This window comes from Panthera tigris, chromosome A1 (genome assembly GCF_018350195.1).
Source record: "Panthera tigris isolate Pti1 chromosome A1, P.tigris_Pti1_mat1.1, whole genome shotgun sequence".
In the NCBI taxonomy this organism is placed as follows: Eukaryota; Metazoa; Chordata; class Mammalia; order Carnivora; family Felidae; genus Panthera; species Panthera tigris.
Window position 1 is genome coordinate 211,249,587 of NC_056660.1, and position 18,907 is coordinate 211,268,493.

General features: G+C 40.0%; 1 protein-coding gene across 1 annotated transcript in view; it reads left to right on the forward strand.

Moving 5' to 3' along the window:
* LOC102959469 (A disintegrin and metalloproteinase with thrombospondin motifs 12) overlaps positions 1-18,907 on the forward strand; it is a 301,054-nt gene that overhangs the window by 198,907 nt on the left and 83,240 nt on the right. Inside the window, exons 12-13 of the mRNA XM_042956966.1 lie at positions 1,860-2,029; positions 13,802-13,935. Coding sequence (XP_042812900.1) covers positions 1,860-2,029; positions 13,802-13,935 — 304 coding nt within the window. The remainder of the gene's footprint in view (positions 1-1,859; positions 2,030-13,801; positions 13,936-18,907) is intronic.

Sequence of the window (18,907 nt, forward strand, 5' to 3'; positions counted from 1 at the left end):
TAAGCTTCTAGGAGACACAGGGCATCGGTTGCCCTTTTTTTGTACTCTCTTCTTCCTGAAAATGATGTTGAGCACATGGTATTGTATAAATACTTGTTGATTATTATTCACAATAATCCAGAAATGCTGTCATTTACTGAGCTCTTACCCTGTGTTAGCTACTCTACTAAATATGTGCATTATCTCACTCAGTGTTCCCATCATGTGAGTTAAGAACTATCATGCTCATTTCACACACACACACACACACACACACACACGCACACACACAAAAGCTAAGGTAACTTGTTCAAAATAATCTAACTAAAATACAAAGTAAAGCAGAATTCAAACCCCAGGCTATTTAACCCCATTATGCTGCACTGCAATAGCAGACACAATACCTAATCTCAGATGCAGTGAGGTGGAGATAAGAAGGCATACGTAGACTGTCTGGAACTTTCTTAAAGGACAGAGATTTCCTCCTCTTCTATGACAGCAGCTTTTTTTATATTTCTTCCTCCGTTTTTGAGTAAATAATTGATCCTGATGGGAAGGTTGTTATTGCTCGTAAGTGTATTGCAAAAGAAATAAAAGATTGAGAAGGATTTTTTTTTTTAATTTTTTAGTGTTTCTATTTATTTTTGAGAGAGAGAAAGAGAGTTAATAGGAGAGGAACAGAGAGAGAATCCTAAGCAGGTTCTGCACTGTCAGTGTAGAGCCTGATGCGGGGCTTGAACCCACAAATCGTGAGATGATGACCTGGGCTGAAATCGAGTTGGACACTTAACCAACTGAGCCACCCAGGCACTATTCTAAAATAAGATTAACTTATTCATTCATTGAATGTTTAAGAGGCTTCTGTACTCAAAGTATGACTTAGAGACCATACATGACATAGAACTTGGATTGGATCATTAGTGAGCTATGTTTTAGAATGATAAGTGCTGGAAGTAGATAGTAGGTTCAATCAAGTGTCACTGAAAAGGAGAAAGAGACTACTTCTGGCAGAAATCCAAGAATTCATGATGGAGACATAGCATTATTCGGTCCTGAAAGCATAGGTAGCATGTAGACATTCAGAGACTTACCACAGGGGAAGTCTATCCAGAGGCACAGAAAAGAAACATAAAATAAGTCAGCCTGCCTCACTGGAACAGTATGCAAATGAAGGGGAGGGTGCGAAGTAATTGTTAGGGTGAATTAAGTCAGGATCATGAGGGCCTTGAGTACTAAGCTGAAGAGGCTGGACTTGATTCTGTGGTCATTGGGTGCCGTGAAAAGGGTTGAAACAAGAAACTAAAATAATTACATTAATCTGAAAATTTACCAGATGTGTGTACAGTAGATTGAGTGAAGGAAAAGATGGGTGGAGGGGAGACAGGAATAGAGTTAAGGATTAGATTAGTTTGGTGACTGTGGAAACGAAGAGAAGGAAGCAAGTACAAAGACATGGCTGATGATTGGGCAGCTGATGGACAGTGGGGTCAAAGGAAGGCAAAGGATGGAGGCTTCTGAAATCTGACCACTTGAAACTTGCTAAGTAGGAAGTAGGGAAGGAGCAGATTTTGGAGGGAATATGATGTATCCCTTCTCAGTATATATTTTGAGTTTTGAAGGCCAGGAGGATATATAAGTCAAAAAGATACACACAGTATTTCAAATTAGGCAACTATAGACCTGGGACTCAATGGTCATGGGCAACAACAACAACCAAAAAATGTGTGAAATTGGAAGAATTGATGTAAAAGGTGAGTTGTAAGGATAGAACAGGACATGGTTTGGCAAAGAACAGCCATGACCAGATGCCAGGGGATGTTTAAGGAAAAATGCTAGCCTTTAAGGAAACTAAAAAAACCATTTGTCTGTTTCATTCATAGACCAAAGTTTGGAGGGAAGTACTGCACCGGAGAAAGAAAACGCTATCGCTTGTGCAACGTCCACCCCTGTCGCCCAGATGCACCAACATTTCGGCAGATGCAGTGCAGTGAGTTTGACACCGTTCCCTACAAGAATGAATTCTACCACTGGTTTCCAGTTTTTAATCCAGGTAAGGAGCTATGACAATATATTCCATATCTAGGGCCGCAGCCACCACAAGGGAGACCACAGAATGTCTGGGATGCCCTGCAAAGTTCAATAAAGAGAGAATTGTACCATGAGGAGTTTTATACTTCTGAAAATGGAAACACGACCTGCTTAGGTTGATCAGCAAATGTTGAAAGCTGAATATATCCAACTCTGTGCTGAGCTCTGGGGGAGATAAAAGAGAAGCTTATCAAACATGGTGGCTCCCTTCAAAACATGGTGCAGCTAAGCAATCAATGAAAGTACTTGATTACTGATGAAAGTGCTCATTGATGAGAGTGTGAACTGACTATAATTTTGGCAGAAATTCAGAAAAGGTCATTGTAAGTTTGGACTAATTTCAGGGAAGACTTCTAAGGAAGTGTTGAGGACTCTTAAGCATGAGAAGCCTTACTACTGGAAGAAGAAAAAGGGAAGACATTTAAAATAGAGTCAATAATTCCATTTGACAGGAGAAAAGCACAAGGAAAAACAGGATGATAAGAATGCCTTCATCAGAAATAAGTGAGAGCCAGCTCTGGGCCAGAAATAAACTTTTTTTTAAAGTACAGGACAGTATAAGAAGGGTACAAAATAAAATGAAGTAATTAAAGGATGCTCATCAGGGCATGGTGACATAACCGAACTGCAGAATGGGACAACAACTTTGGCAATGCTACCCCTGTATCAGCACCAGTTACCCCTTCTCTCCTGAAAATGAAGAAGAATCATTAACCATTAGCTATAGACTGGCATCAAAAAATATCTGTGCAGTGTGTTATTATTCAAGTAGAGAATGAAAGAGAAAAGATTTTCCTGAGCTAAGGAGATTTGAGTCAGGGAGTAAAAAATAACTAACCAAAAAATTTTTCATGATTTATTTTATTTGTTTTTTCAGTATATGAAGTTTATTGTCAAATTGGTTTCCATACAACACCCAGTGCTCATCCCAAAAATGAGCACCCAGTGCTCATCTTGTGTTTCTGAAAACACAAGAGGAATCATAGATGTCAGCCAGTGAATGAAAATTACATATGTGGACTGTTAAAAAAATGGTATAGTCAATTGCTTTTGAAGGAAAGACTCAGCGGTGCTTTGCCCGTATTGGGTCCCCAAACTACCCTGAAGGCTTTTGGTTGTCACGAGCAATGTCTTCTCCTTGCCCCCACATTGTTGAGCATCATTCATTGCTCTAGGGGGATGAGTCATTTGGTTACTAGTGTAATTCAGCTTCCTGTTCCTGACATTTGAATCCAGCCAAACTCATGTGTGTACTCATGTACACACACACACACACACACACACACACACATATATACATACACACACACACACACGCACAGACACAAGAAACTAATGATGAAAGATACTTCCAATTAGTACCATCTATATTTATATTTTTGACATTCTCTATTATGTTGGAACTATTTAGGACAGTAGTATTATAGACCCCAAATGAGCAACCTTCCAGAACTAAGATAGCATAACTATCCCAGGGTTGTGACAGGGTCCGCTCCCTGCCTGATGCAGGGTGGGGATTGTGTGTGCTGAACTCTGACAGCTTGAGTAACTGGGCTTAGAATACAAATATTTGGTTTGGCTTGGCTTTTCATTTATTTAAAAAGCGTTTGTCGTATGCCTCCATATTACATAGCAGAGCAATGGGTACTAAATAAATGAATCGTGAAAGCAGACATAAATTTCACTCACTTTGTTGTGGTTAGTTTGCATCTGTCACTGATGTTGAGGCTGATATGAGGGAATTAAGCTGAGTGTCAACACTATATACCTGGGTTATCAGCCTCTGTCTCCATCCTGGTGGTTTTCTTGCAGGCTCCTGTGCCATTATTTAAGCATAATGACTTAGCTGCTCACCCGAGTAGCTACTACCTTGATCAACACACTGATTTACTTCCCTTATTAAACTCTAACCTACAGAGTTTTTATTTGCTTAGTTGATGGGCACCCCTAGTAGAGAGAAGTATACTTGGTTGTTCATGTCAACAGCTAGGTATGGAGCATTTATTCCAGGCCAGGCATTGAGCACTTCCCCCTCCCAGCCTTACCATTAGAAGTTACCATTGGATAAAGTAAATACACAGCAGAGTATTCAGCCCACACAGTGGGTGGTGTTAACTGTCTTGGTAAGTGACCTTCAGGAGATGCACTAACTAGCCAATGACAGAAGAGTCATAGATTTAAACATTTGGAATAATCGAAGAAACTCCATCAAATCTTGTAGTTTTCATACTCTGCTGCTTGGAATCCCAGGGCTTCCCAAAATGCTTGATTCTACTTTCATTTTTCAAAAAAAAATGTTAAACTGGCATTTAAAAGTGCCATAGAGCAATGCTTATACTCAAAATTATTATATATTAAGTTTTAACATATGAAAGGCCACCAATGCTCTAAGTTACACAGTCAAATTAATTTGGCTTTCTGCACACCTTAAAAGTCTCTCATGAACATAATTTAATTGAAAAATATCCTGGGATTGCAGGTTGAGTTTCTTTAACCTGTTCTCATTTGCAATTGTTTGTCTGTATGAGTCAAGATTTTTCAATACTGTGCAACCAAAAAACTCACAGAAAATAATTAGATGCTGCAGCCAGTGTAAGTCTGTAACTGCCATCCATAAGCTTGATTTCAAAATTTTCTGTTTATCTTAATAATTTCTTTAGATCCCACTGACTTATTTTTAAACGCTATATACTTGAACTTACAACATTTATGCTTAATAAAATCCTGACTTTATCTGCTTTATTTGAAGATCTTGTTTGGAAAAAGAAAATTAATTCTTCTGCTTAAAAGATTTGAAAACTGCTAATCTAGATCAACTTCCTTTCCAATATAGACATTCTCTTAACCAACACTCCTGAGAAAAAAAAAATTATCCAAACTCCATTTGATCACTTTCATGTAGGCACCGGTGTGAAGAGCTGCCACAATCAACTGCATTTTCTGAGTCAGTATTTATATCAGCATGAGACTCTATATTGTCTCACTATATTGTCTCACTTATCCCCTCCCCATCCTTACAGATAAAGAAGCTTAGTCTCAGAGGAGACAATGACTTATTTAAGGTTACAGGACTTTATATAATGGAGCTGGAATTGAAGCATAAGTCTAAGAGGCTGATAGGATGGATGGATAGATAGATAGATAGATAGATAGATAGATAGATAGATAGATGATAGATAGATGATAGATGATAGATAGATAGATGATAGATGTTAGATAGATAGATAGACCTAAACTAATCTGTATAGATTTCCAGGGACTTCATTGGCCTATGTTAATAGAAATGTGTTTATATCCTGCATCTTCTATTAGGAAATGACCAGAGCCTGATCTTGATGTCATCACTTTCCTGGAATCTCCCTCTCTTTTTAGGTCTTCAGTTTTCTCAGACTACCTAATTTAGCCCAAATTCATTTAGGCTCATTTTTCAGTTGTTGCTTCTAGATATTTAAGCCTTATTAATGCTTGAAGCCAGTGAGGTTCCCAGCAAATGTGGAGGGTCTGACGTGAAGTTGAACCACATCTGCTCCTCGTGGAATAGAATCCTTCAGGAATACCTTTCAGGAGTTGCTGCAGTTAGGATTCCCTCGGAAGCAGACTCTGAGACAGGAGTAGCATACAGGAGGTTCAGCAGCTGTGGAAGAAGAGGGGGAAGAGGGAAGGAAGAGGGAGTGTGCAGGGGGAGCCGAGCTACAGTGCAGGCTCAGCAGAGGCCTTATCCTACCCTGCAGGGTGCTCTGCGGCTGCAACAGGCTTTCTGGGTTGCCAGGTTGAAGTGGGAGAGCCAAACCTTTATGCCCCACAGGGACTGGTCCCGGCATGTGGTCCACCCTGGGAAGGAGTGAGTGTCCTTGGTAAGGAAGCTCCCAGGGCTAGTGCTGGCAGTGCTCCCAGGAGCTGGAGGGATGAGTCCCAGCACCTGGGGGGCCTGGGTGGTGTGCACAGAGCTTATTACAGGAATACTTGGGATTTCGAGAGAAACAATCTTTAAAGAGAATATAAGTGTGGGGAGCAACTGGGAGATCGTTTAGCCAGAAGCCCCTGTTTTGACTAGTTAGGGATTCCTATGGCTTCAAGAGAGGAAATGATGGACTAATAAGGATGATGTTTGCAGACATCTCAAAGCCAATCACAACCCTCTTCACCCTCACTTTCCTCTACAGTAGAAGAGGGAAAACGGAAAGACTCAGGAACCCATATGCCCAGGAAAACCAATCCTGACCAAAGAGATAAAGATGGAGTCCCCACTTGGGTAAGGCTTCTGGGAGGGCTTTTAATAGGCACTGACCCCGCTGGCCCTCACCCCCTTACCTTTCTGCCATGCACCCTTCCCCCTCCTGCTGTCTGGGGGTACAGCAGATCACACTGCAGCCAGAAAGCTGATGCCCCTGCTGAGATGGCTGAGCAGGAAGACTGGAAGGAGGAGAGATTTATACTCCTAATGATGAAGTTTTGGGGTGATGGTGGGGTCCAGAGCCGGTGGCCAAGAAGGAATTCTTGAAGACGTCTTTGGTGCGAAAAGGTGATTTTATTAAAGCACTGGGACAGGACCTGTGGGCAGGAAGAGCTGTACTGGGGTTGTGACGGGTAACTCATTATAGACCCTCAGGTTGGAAGGGGGTCAAGAATAGAGTAAGACTCTAAGGTATTTTGGAAGCAAGGTTTCCAGGACTTTGAGGGGCCAGTTGTTGCTAGGGAAATACCACTTATTACTGTTTAATAAAACCTCAGTCATGAGACCCTTCAGATGTATATGGCGGGGGGCGCGGCCTAAGCTTGGAGTATGATTGTCAGCATATATCTTGAAGCAGTTGAGATAAAGGAAGTAGACTTACAGGATCCTCGAGGTTGGAATAATGTTAAGCTAAGATTCTCTTTTGCCCCCAGCAAAGTGTCATCATCAAGGTAGCTGAGCTCCTAGAGGGAAGTCACTCTGCTGGTCTCAAAGACTTGTCAATGGGCTGTAGGCAGTAAGGAAATTTAATTTTTCATTTGTCTTAGTTTCCCACATCACCATGACACGCACTTAAACCCCTTCCCTTTGCTCTTGGGCAGCCAGGAGTGTCCGAGGAATATCACACATATTCCACCTGGGAAAGGGGGTGTATGCCAGCCTGTATTTTGCCCTGAGCTTCCCAAGCTCACTCATCACTGCCTCTGAATTTCCTGTCACGTGGGAGAAATAAACTCCTGTCTATTTAAGACAAGGAAGCAACATTTTTCTGCTATTTGCGATGAAACAAATTCCTAACTGACAATGAGAATGGCTTATATTAAATTTATGTCAGTGTTTGCTCTGTGCCAGGCACTTCACTCAGTATGGTATGTGCATTTTCCTAATTTTATCTCCATAAGAAAATCCTGTTAGGAAATTTAAGGTTTTGACCCAATTTTTACGGACATGCTAGTGGATGTAGAGAATTGACTTGCCCAAACTCAGACTATACAGTAGAGCCAGGAGGAGTTAGCCCAGGCCCGACTCCGCAGCCTAAATATTAACCAGTAAAACAGAGACTGCGATTAGCCTGTGTCCTTAACAACAATGCATTGGGTTTTGAATTTTACCGAGGATGATGTTTCTATTTTAAAAAACAGATGATTTCATGGCCCAGGAATTCTGGTTGGGGGTAGATGAGCCCCCAAAATTATTTGCATTATGATGAATGCTAGGTTTGTTCAACTAATCTGTCTTGAATCTTTGAAAACCAATTTTTTCTCAACATTTAAGCATTATCACAAAATTACTATATTTCTCAAATAAATTAAATTGCAATTCCAAATGTATCATCACAATTCTTAAACATCATAATCAAAAGATAACATAACACAAAAATTTATAGTAAATAGAAAGTCTAAGATATCAGTGAAATAGGTTTAGTTATTTTAATTTTTTAAAGTTTATTTATTTATTTTGAGAGAGAGAGAGAGGGAGAGAGAGAAAGCAACAACAGGGGAGGAGCAGAGAGAGGGAGAGAGAGAATCCCAAGCAGGCTCTACACTGTCAGTGTAGAGTCCAACGTGGGGCTTGAACTCACAAACCGTGAGATTATGACCTGAGCCAAAACCAAGATCAGACATTCAACCAACTGAGCCACAGAGGCGCCCCCTAGGTTTAATTTATTAAAAAAAAATAGCTCTGTTCTTGGTTTTTATACCTCCATGGTTATTGTAGAATTTATTAATTTTAATACCTTCTTACATTTAATTAATATATACTTTGATATATTTGGGGATTGTAATATTACCCTATCAGAAGGTAAAAGACTATACAAGTTTAGACTAGCGAAAGTTACAGAGTCCTGGTAATTATTTGAGTTTCGGTTGAGCTTTTGGTCAGGACTTTTCATATATTTTTGTTATTTCCTCCAAGCTGATCTAAAGGCTCAGCTCAGCTGATTAAACTGAGTTTCTGTCTTAAGTTAAATATTACTTGTTACAACAATAAAACATTTTAAGTTATGCCTTTTGCTTCAGGTTTGGTATTTCTTAAAATCTGGAAAGAAACAGCAGGTGTGTGTATAACATGCATCTTCTGCTGGTATAACACACTTCATAGTCTCATCAGACCTTACTTAGAAAACACAAGTTCAAATATAAAATTAAAAGCTTTAAGACAGCGACACAGATCATTCGACCACGTGTGAAGCCCCGGCCAACTGCATGGGGTTCATACCCATGGGGCCCTGCCTGCAAATGGACTTTAGAAACTGGACTTTTTTAAATGGTGAGACTCCAGTAGCAATCTACTCACGAACGTGAAATGCGTCAAAAGTTTTCCTTGACCTAAGAAATATTTTTTATCCTTCGTACCAAGTTTTATCTTTCACTTCTAATGACCACTCTTTAACATCATTATCCAAAAATGTTGAGCCATCCTGTTTCACCAGAATTGAAAATGCAACCTTTGATTCAGTAAGTTCATTCAGCTACCTAAGCTTTCTTTGAGAGGATTAATCAGTGTGAGGGTGAGAGTTCACCAGTAAATGAGTCTGAGAGGTTTCACTTAGCTGAATTATAAATAGATTTGAAAGCTCTTGAAAGGTAGAGAAAAAAAAAATCTATGATCCAGACAAAGGGATGTGTCAGGACAGATGAATAAATATGAGACAGTGAAAATATTCTGTGGATGTTACAGAATCATTGAGGCTGATGTCTGGGACAGACTCTTGAGACTCATGATGACCATTGAGAACTAAGAGTGTCTATTGCTACCCCTGTCTCCTTCTGCAGATCCCTATCATAGATCACCTAATGACATGCCCAGAGTGCCATGAAAAACAAAGGCCAGCGGAGAAGACAGGGAAGTGGGGTTCAGTCTTCTAAAATGCTAAAATAGCCTTGAACCTTCAATTCCCAAGGCTGCTTTCAAGTACAGGGCTCTTTCAGGCCTTAGGCACCCCTATAGGTCATAGGTGTGCAAGTTTGGGGAGTCGGGACAGGTGGGTCTGTAAGCTATTATTGTTGTTGCCCAAAGATTATTTATTATATTATTCCTAAGACACCAGAGACCACTGTGCTTAGATTCAGGAGAAATTTGTGTTTCTTACATGAAGTATACGTCAGCTAGCCTGTCTAACCTTGAAGGACGTAGTAATCCCATTCTGCACAAGCAAAATGAAGTCTGGAAATGAGGGCCTCTCTCCATGGAGATGTGTTATTATCACAGAAGAAAAGAGACCTTTCCAGTGTTGCTGTCTGAGAGCCAAGACATTATTTTTGAAAGGAATGTATGCTTCTTTAAAAAAAATGCAAGTGTGCATAATAGAATGAAATAAAAATAAATTCTCATCCCATCATGCTTAACTTACTCCTTAGAGGCAACCATTGTTAACAGCTGATTTTAGTTTGCACACAAATGAAATCATACTTTGCTAATTCTGCGGCTTTCTTTATTCATTAGCAGAACGTCATGGCATTACAGCTTACCTCCTTATAGTACTGCACAGTGAGTCTGTGAATATACTAAACAACATTATGTAAATACAACTAAATTGATTTGTCCTTTTCTTTCTGGATAAAACTTTCATTATTTCAATGAATATCCTTGACTTTAAGTTTATTTATTTATTTATTTATTTAGAGAGAGCACAAGCAGGGGAGGGGCAGAGAGCGAGGGAGAGAGAATTCCAAGTAGGCTCTCTACTGTCAGTGTGGAGCCAGATGCAAGGATCAAACTTGTGAACTGCGACATCATGACTTGAGCCAAAGTCAGACGCTTGACCACCTGAGCTACCCAGGTGCCCCAGCATCCTTGACTTCTATCACTAAGGTCAAGGTTCATTTTTATGACTGAGTTGATTATCTGTCAGGATTGAGATGATCTCTTTGCCACTTGGTCCAAAATTTTCTCCCTAACAGTGCTGACCTTTATAATGTTTGTTAATTAGTAAACATGGGTTAAGAGCCTTTTCTAGGTATAATGTCCTGCTAGTATTCACTAGGAAAGGTTAATGATAATAACTGCCACATTTAAATAACCACTCAATGCCAAATACCTCATTGGAGATTTTAATATTATTCTCTGCCAATCCCCTCTGTGCAGACTAGAGACCAAGAAGGACTTGGGCAAGATGTGAGAGTTAGGGCTGAGAACTGAATCCCTGTGGATCTAGCTGCTAGCTGGCCAGCAGTAGCTGGTCAATGCACAAATGACTGAAGTGCCCTTGAGGTATGGCAGTTTGGTTGAGGAGCTTGTAAAATTCATAGTCTTGGAATTGTAGAGCTGTGAGGACCTCAGTAGTTATTGTATGAGTGGAACATCTTGGAACCAGGTCCACAGTGGCAGTAAAGAGAGATCATGGAGCCACTTACTGACCAAGTAGGATCTAGAACTTTTTATGCTATAGCAACAAGACAGAAAGTGTTTAGAATATAGTGAAACAAAGTGTGAATTTAGTGCAGCATTGATTAGAAGTGGCATAACAGAATAATCTAAGGAGAAGAGGCTATTTCAGGAAAGATTTGTCTGTGTGGGAATGAGAGTTGAATCAGCATTACAAAATATGTGTCTTTTGGCTGCTATCATGCTAGATAGCAGAGCGTGGTGGGGCAGCTGCAAGGATCTTTAGAATTTATCGAGTTCATGATAAGGAGGTGAAAACAACAATAATAACTGCCATTTGTTAAGCACTTACTGTATATCAAGCACCATGCTGAGCGCTCAACATACAATCTCCATCTTAACCCTCACAGTTACATTGCAAGGTAGATATTATTACCCCCATTTTTTCAGATGAAGAAACAGAGTCACAGAAAGCTTAAGTAACTTTCTCAAGGAAATATTGGACTTTCATGAGCTAAAACTTTTACATATACTCTCTGTAGAAATAAATGGCTCCAGAGTCTGATGATTCTCACTATATTTAAGCCCTGTGAGAAGATACTAAAATGGACCCCCACTGGAATTCTACCAAGTTGGCACCTCAGATATGATCTGTAAATAAATGCATTGCCTAATAACATGAAGAGTGGATTCTTTAGAGAGCTTATCAAAGACATTTGTCTTTTGTTCAAGAAAATTCTGTGTCTGTAGGTTAGAGGTTAGTAAAGTGGGCTCTAAGCTAAACCACCAGGGTTAGCTCTGCCACTCAAGCTGTGAGGTCTTGGGAAACTTAATCTTTCTATGCCTCATCTATGAAATGGTGACAATAAAAGAACTAACACCATAGGGTGATTGTGATTGTTAAAATGAGATAGATAACCACTATGAAGAACAACCAGATCTGGGAAATAGTGTGCAAGTGATATATTGGCTCTTATTTTATTAAGCAAAATTCCTCTTACCTCACTATATAAATAAGAGTAGTGAAAGTCCCTAGTAGTGTTTTCCTCTGGGGAAGGAGTCAAATAGCACAAGCCCAGGGGGAGTAAAATGAAGGCAAATATTGGAACTTTAGCGTTCTGGAATTCATTGCAACATCTGCCACTGGATGGAGATGTACTTGCTAGGAGGACCCATTTATGCAACTCCTGGCAGTGAGTGCCTTCTTAAATTTTGTGCCGTAGGCCCCTCTCTGGTCCCAGGCCTTCCCTGCAGGCTGAAACAGGTAACTCCTATAGAAAAGCTCCAGAACTCTTCAGGGCTGCTTTCTATTTTTGCTTTATGTGTCCAAGTACAAAACCTCAAATCCAAATTCTAAAGCTCAAATCAAAGTCTTATTTAAAAGTGTTTCCCTGCCTGCATCCTTCTACTTAACTTGTCAAGTACTTAATAGCCCTGTGTTTCACGAAATGATTCCCTCGACTCAGCACACCTGGATGGATGTTTCCGTCTCTAGGAGGGCAGAGCTGTGCCCAGAAGGCTCCCTGTAAGTACTGCTGGCTCAGTTCAGGCAGTGACAGAGCTAATCACACTGCCAGGAATGAAGTTTACAATAATCCCATGTCTTACCTGGTCCCGGGAGTTTTCTGGCCCTTTTCCATTGGCACTTTGTGCTGTGATCTCTCCAACTCATTTGGACTTTGTTCATTTTCTCAGACCACCTATCCACTGCTCGTTGTATAAAATGAGTTAGTTGTTCTTTATCTACTTTTACCCTTTTCCTTTAAGCGTTAAACAGATGCTTTTGACCTTTGTCTAAAGTTTGCCCAGGGTTTCAGTGTTTGAGTTTCTGCTCTTAGTTATACTTTTATTTCTTTACCAAATGGATCATTGCATCCTCAAGAAGCCATGCCTAGGGTTGAGCACTCTGGCTTTGCATTTGCCGCCCATCCAACATGGGTTGGGTCCATGGCCTGTGGGTGGTCTCATTGAGCCCTAAGCTGGTCTTACCATGAGGAAATTCAAGGATTTCCCCCAATAAACAGCTCCAAAAGGGGTTACCCCCTAGAAAGACCTTTCTGAAAAAGAAATTCTCAAGTTTTTCATTTGAAAAAAAAAAAAAGAAACAAGATGTAATATTCAAAAGAAAATTACTATTTGAATTCTTCTTATACATGTATTACCTATTAAAAATCTTAAGGCAATTTATATTTTAAAAGTTATCTATCTTTCTGATAACTGTAGTTACCTGTGTATAGGTACATATTTTATTAAGTAAATCTTTAGAACCATTCCTGTGCTGGAAATCACCCTATACGCATTCATAAGGGAGTAGAAAATTCAACCCTAGAATGCGTTCATTGTAGGACCCAGGAGGATGAGATAGACCATTATGGTAAACCATTATAGGCTTCAGCTTCAGCATAAAAAAAAATCAGACTTTCTGTTTCTCCGTGTCTGTAAATCTGTGTCCAAGGACTTCTCGGATTTGAGGAGAATAAAGAAAGATATTTGTTGGGGGTGGGGTCATGATTGTGGCAGTGGTGTTAAGTAGGGAGTTGGCCCACTAGGAGGGGACTCCCTCTTCCCTAGAGGTCCACTTACTTTGCAGCAAGTAGTGGGCAGGTGTCAATGCTTGTCTGGAGTCGTACAGCACTGGTTGCTAATATTTCTCTTCTAGGTTAACCCCAGAAGCGCTGCATCTTATTTTTACAAGCCCAGTTCAGTGTTGGATTGAAAAAGATCTCATCATTTGTAACGAAGGGTTACAATCTTCCCAATTTAATTTGTTGTAAAACCCTTTAACTGGATAAAGAAAAAAGCCTACATTTCAGCATGCATCACAGAAAGGTGAAAGATGGGAATTTCCAGATGAACAACACTTGGGGGCATTGTATGTACAAAAGAATCCTGCAGGAAGGGTGCTGAGCTAAAAATGCTAACTTGCAAGGATTTCTTTCTTTTTCACTCCAGCACATCCTTGTGAGCTCTACTGCCGACCAATAGATGGCCAGTTTTCCGAGAAAATGCTGGATGCTGTCATTGATGGTACCCCTTGCTTTGAAGGCGGCAACAGCAGAAATGTCTGTATTAATGGCATATGTAAGGTATTGGGTATGTTTCCTTCATCTACAACTTTATAAAATCATGATTTTTATTAACTTAGGAAGTCAGATGTTCTAAGCTTTTGCTTTCATGATAATTGCACGTGGTCTGGCTTTTATATATGGTCTATGAGATAAGACTTGTTCATCAGGGTCAACAATTTGAAATTGAAAACTTTCCCTCCTGCTGTGGTCTTTCTTACTTGACTTGTTGATGTGCTCTGTGATATTATTTTAAGCATAGAGTAAGGCCAAACCAAAGAAGAACCAAATTCAAGGAAGAATTATTAGGAAAGGCAACCCTGATTATTTGAGTGGTATTAAATTATTCATTTGGTGGTGCTTGGGTGGCTCAGTCAGTTAAGCGGCTGAATTCGATCCAGGTCATGATCTCGAGGTTCATGGGTTTGAACCCCGCATCAGGCTCTGTGCTGACAGCTCAGAGCCTGGAGCCTGCTTCAGATTCTGTCTCCCTCTCTCTCTCCCCCTCCCCTGCTTGTACTCGCTCTCTCTCTCTCTCTCTCTCAGAAACAAACATCAAAAAACATTTTTTTTAATTATTCATTGGTTACTTGCCAGCAGAGTACTTAAACTTGAGAAAAAAGCTGAAATTAACAATGGTTTGTATAGTGTTTTGCACAAAGTGTTTTTACATTGATTGCCAACATGGTCTTCTCAGGAAGAGAAATGGCATGACAGGTAGTTTTAAGCCAAGTTTTTTGATTTCTGTTTAACTTTTCCACACTGACTCCATTTTCAACTCCACCTTTTTATAAATTACTGAGACCTGATTCGTCAATGCTTTTATCTGTGCAACCATTGAAGAATTCCTTTCCAGTGCTTGTGGTCTGGTTTGCAAAGAACTGATGAACAAGTTTTGTGATCCAACACCCAGGCATAAATCTCAGTTTAAAGAAAAGGTGTTTTTAATCAGTGAAAGAAAAGTTATAAAGTTCTAATTAAGTGTTCGTAAAGCATAATGCTTAGTTCTCAGGCTCTAGAGTATGAACTTAATACCATTGTTTACCAGCCATATAACTCTATACATTTTGCTGAGACTCAGTTTCTTTTTCTTAAAATTGGGATGTTAATGTGTCCTCCTTGTTGGTGTCAAGAAGAATAAAGGCATATATTTTAAGCCCCTAACAGAGCCCCTGACACACAATAAACTCTTAATGCATTTTATTTGTTTTTGCCAATGTTTATCATAATTTTTTCCCCACTGGACTGAGTTGCTGCCATGGAAAGCCCTTGCCCATGAATGTTCAGGACCCTGGGAAGATACATTTATTACCTTCAATTTGCCTATTGACTTATTCCAGTAGGGACCAAAGCATAAGAGGCAACGTGATGATTCCCGGGAATGAATGAGCTGAAAGCAAGTCACAGTCATACTCTACATTAGAAGGAGCTCACGTGAAATCCTTCTTCACACTCATTAGGTATTATCACTGTAGCTACAAAGAGCCAAAAGTAATCAATATGTATTTGGGTTAGATCTATTCTCCACGGTGGGGAAAGGTTTGTCTAGCTAATTCGGGCCAAAACAGCCCCATCACAGTCCAAAGCAGTGGTTCTCAGGCTTGGCTGCCTATTAGAATCATCTGAAGACCCTTTAAAAACTAGTGATGTCTGGACTCTATCTGAAACCTATTGATTCAGAACCTCTGGGATTCGGGACCTGGGCATTGACATTTTAAAAACTTCCCAGGTAATTGCCACATGGAGCTACGGCTGAGAACTTTAATCACCAAGAATGAATGTGATACTAAAATTATCTGTTAGACCTAAACATGTTTGCAAGCAGAGAGACAATATCTTTAGCACAGCATGGGAAACACAGGTGTTTTGAACAAAACATAAGGGGTCTTGGGTGCCTCTCTTGACACCAGTTAAATCAACTTAATAGAATAAGCTGGAGTCTCTCAGCTTGACTTACTCTTTTTGGAAATCAGGGCTTTTTAGAAGCTATAATTACCCACTTTCTCTCTTTACCACACTGAACAAGGTTTTAAGCTGAAAGATTATGTCAAATCAAATTTACCTTAATAGCCTGAAAACAATTTACCTTCCAAGGATCCAGGTTGTGGTTATTTTCAGCTCTGTTAGTCTTCTTATTTAATTAGTACAGTTTTTTCAAAGGGAATTGAACATATATTGAAATAAAAAGATACACCATCAGAAAAAAATATAAGCAGGGTCTAATAATCTATCTTCTTTGTGAATATGAAAATGTTTGCTTATATTCATATATTCGGCCAGTTATATTTTGCAGTTATAATATTTGCCAGCATTTTGGCCTGTTAGATTTGCAGATTCTCTTGTTAAGGGAATTAGTCTTGATCAGGACTGAGTTTGTTCTAAGAGTAACTATCTATGCCTCTTCCCCATTGTTTTTAAAGTTTTTATTAATTTGAGAGAGAGATTGAGAGCATGAGCGGGGAAGGAGCAGAGAAAGGGAGAGAGAATCCCAAGCAGGCTCCCTGCTATCAGCACAGAGCCTGAACCAGGGCTCAATCCCATGAACTGTGAGCTTATGACCTGAGCCAAAATCAAGAGTGGCACTCTTAACCAACTGAACCACCTGGGCACCCCAGCCCCTTCCCCATTTTTAAAAAGCTTACAGTAAACTTTTCAACTTGTTTATCAAAGATATGAATTTAAACTTAGACCTTTCAGGGTATCTCCTATCTTTAATCACAGGCATGACAGGGAATAAGCTTTTAAATGTACGGGCAGATGGTCCCATGCTTGCCCCCAGCTTGCCTGGCTGTGCAGCTTCACCTACTATCTTAGGGCAGTCTGCTAGTCTTCAGTTCTCACCCGTTTCTCCTGGGAACCAGTTCTTGAACTTTAGTTTCTTCTCTCTCCTCTCTCCCAGTCAGTATAGCTCTGGGTTAACTTCCTTCCTAAGCAGCCCAGGTCTCCTGATCTATCACATCAGAAGTCCTGAGACTTCTCCTCTTAGGTTTTCATCACCTTTCACCCTGGACCTTGGATCTGTTCAACCCTGCTTTGCTCTTATGATCAGACTACTGCACACTTCTTTTTGTTAAGTTTATATATTTATTTTGAGAGAGAGTGGGAGAGAACGTGGCAGGGGGTCAGAGAGAGAAGGAAAGAAAATCCCAAGTGTGGAGCCCTCAAACTCATGAACCACGAGATCATGATCTGAGCTGAAATCAAGAGTCGGACATTGAACCAACTGAACCATCCAAGAGCCCTCAAACTACTGAACACTTCTTAAAATAAACATTCAACTTTGTGACTTTGTGCCCTTAAAGTCAGTGGTCTTCAATCCCAACCGAGTCTTCCACCTTACCTGACAGTCTTTCTACCTGTCCTCAGTGAGCTCCCTCTCTCATTTCTCTCAGTAACTGTCCTGAACTTTCTTTGCTCTCTCTTAAGGCCATTTTGGCCATTTCAGCGATTTGCTGAACATCCTCATATCAGTTTCTCCGGGCCAGATCTCCCTCCAGAATGCCAGATCCTAACCCTCAAAAATTATGATGAGGACAGCATTATTGCTACTGTCCCTTTTATCAAATGCCAGTATCGTTTACCTGTTCTTTTCAGTTAAGCCTAAATCTGCCCTGTCATTACACTTAAAGTTTCACAGGCTGGGAATGAGTCTCATCTTAGAACCAGACGTACTTTCAATCTCTACCTTTGCCACAGGGCTGTAGAAAGCAGTGATGACATTCCAGGTGGATTAGGTAATTGAAATTGGTATTTCAGTTCTCAGTCACTTGAGAATTTACAAAGTAAAACAGTGTTAACCGTAAGCAAAATATGAGAATTGCTAAGAATACATATTATTTATTCACTAATAGGGCTGGAGGTGTGGGTGAAAGACTGGAACCTGATTTCTCTAAATAATATCCAAGATAGTACGCTCCTCAGCCCAAATGATGGGGTTAAGAATTAATGATATGCTTCTGCACAGAAAGGACATAATAATCAGAATAAAAAAGGCAACCTATAGGGGCGTCTGGGTGGCTCAGTGGGTTAAATGTCCAACTTTGGCTCAGGTCATGATCTCATGGCTTGTGAGTCTGAGCCCCGTGTCGGGCTCTGTACTGACAGCTCAGAGCCTGGAGCCTGTTTCGGATTCTGTGTCTCCCTCTTTTTCTGGCCCTCTCCCTCTCCCACTCTGCCTATCTCTCTTTAAAAAATAAATACACATTAAAAAAAAGGCAACCTACAGAATGGAAGAAAATATTTGCAAACCATACATATAATAAAGGGTTAATATCTAAAATGTGTAAGAAATTCCTACAACTCAATAGCAGAAAATCAAATACACCAATTTAAGAAATGAGTGAAGGACTTGAGTAGATATTTCTACAGAGAAGATATATAAATGGCCAACAGGTATATGAAAAGGTGCTCAACATCATTAAACATCAGATAAATACAAATCAAACCCACAATAAGATATCACCTCACACTTGTTAGGATGGCTAATATAAAAAAAAACAAAAGATAAGCATTGATGAGGATGTGAAGAAATTGGGACCCTTGTATACTGTTGGTGGGATTGTACAACCATGCAGCCGTTACAGAAAATAGTGTAGAGGAGGTTTTCTCAAAAAATTAAAACTAGAAGTATATGACCCAGAAATGGGATTTCTGGGTGTGTATCCAAAAGAATTGAAATCAAGATCTTGAAGAAATACCTGTACTCACATGTACTCAGCATTATTTACAACAGCTAAGATATGGAAACAACCCAAATGTCCATCAGCAGATGAGTGGACAAAGAAAATGTGGTCTATCCCATGTTGTATACCTACTTTGGAACATTATTCAGCTTTCCAAAAAAAAAGGAGACCTGCACACGTGACATGTGCCTGGAAGACATGATGCTCAGTGAAACAAACCAGTCACAGGACAAATGCCACATGATTCCACTGTGGGAATCTAAAGTAGACTCATAGAAGCTGAGACTAAAACAGGGATTACCAAGGGCTGA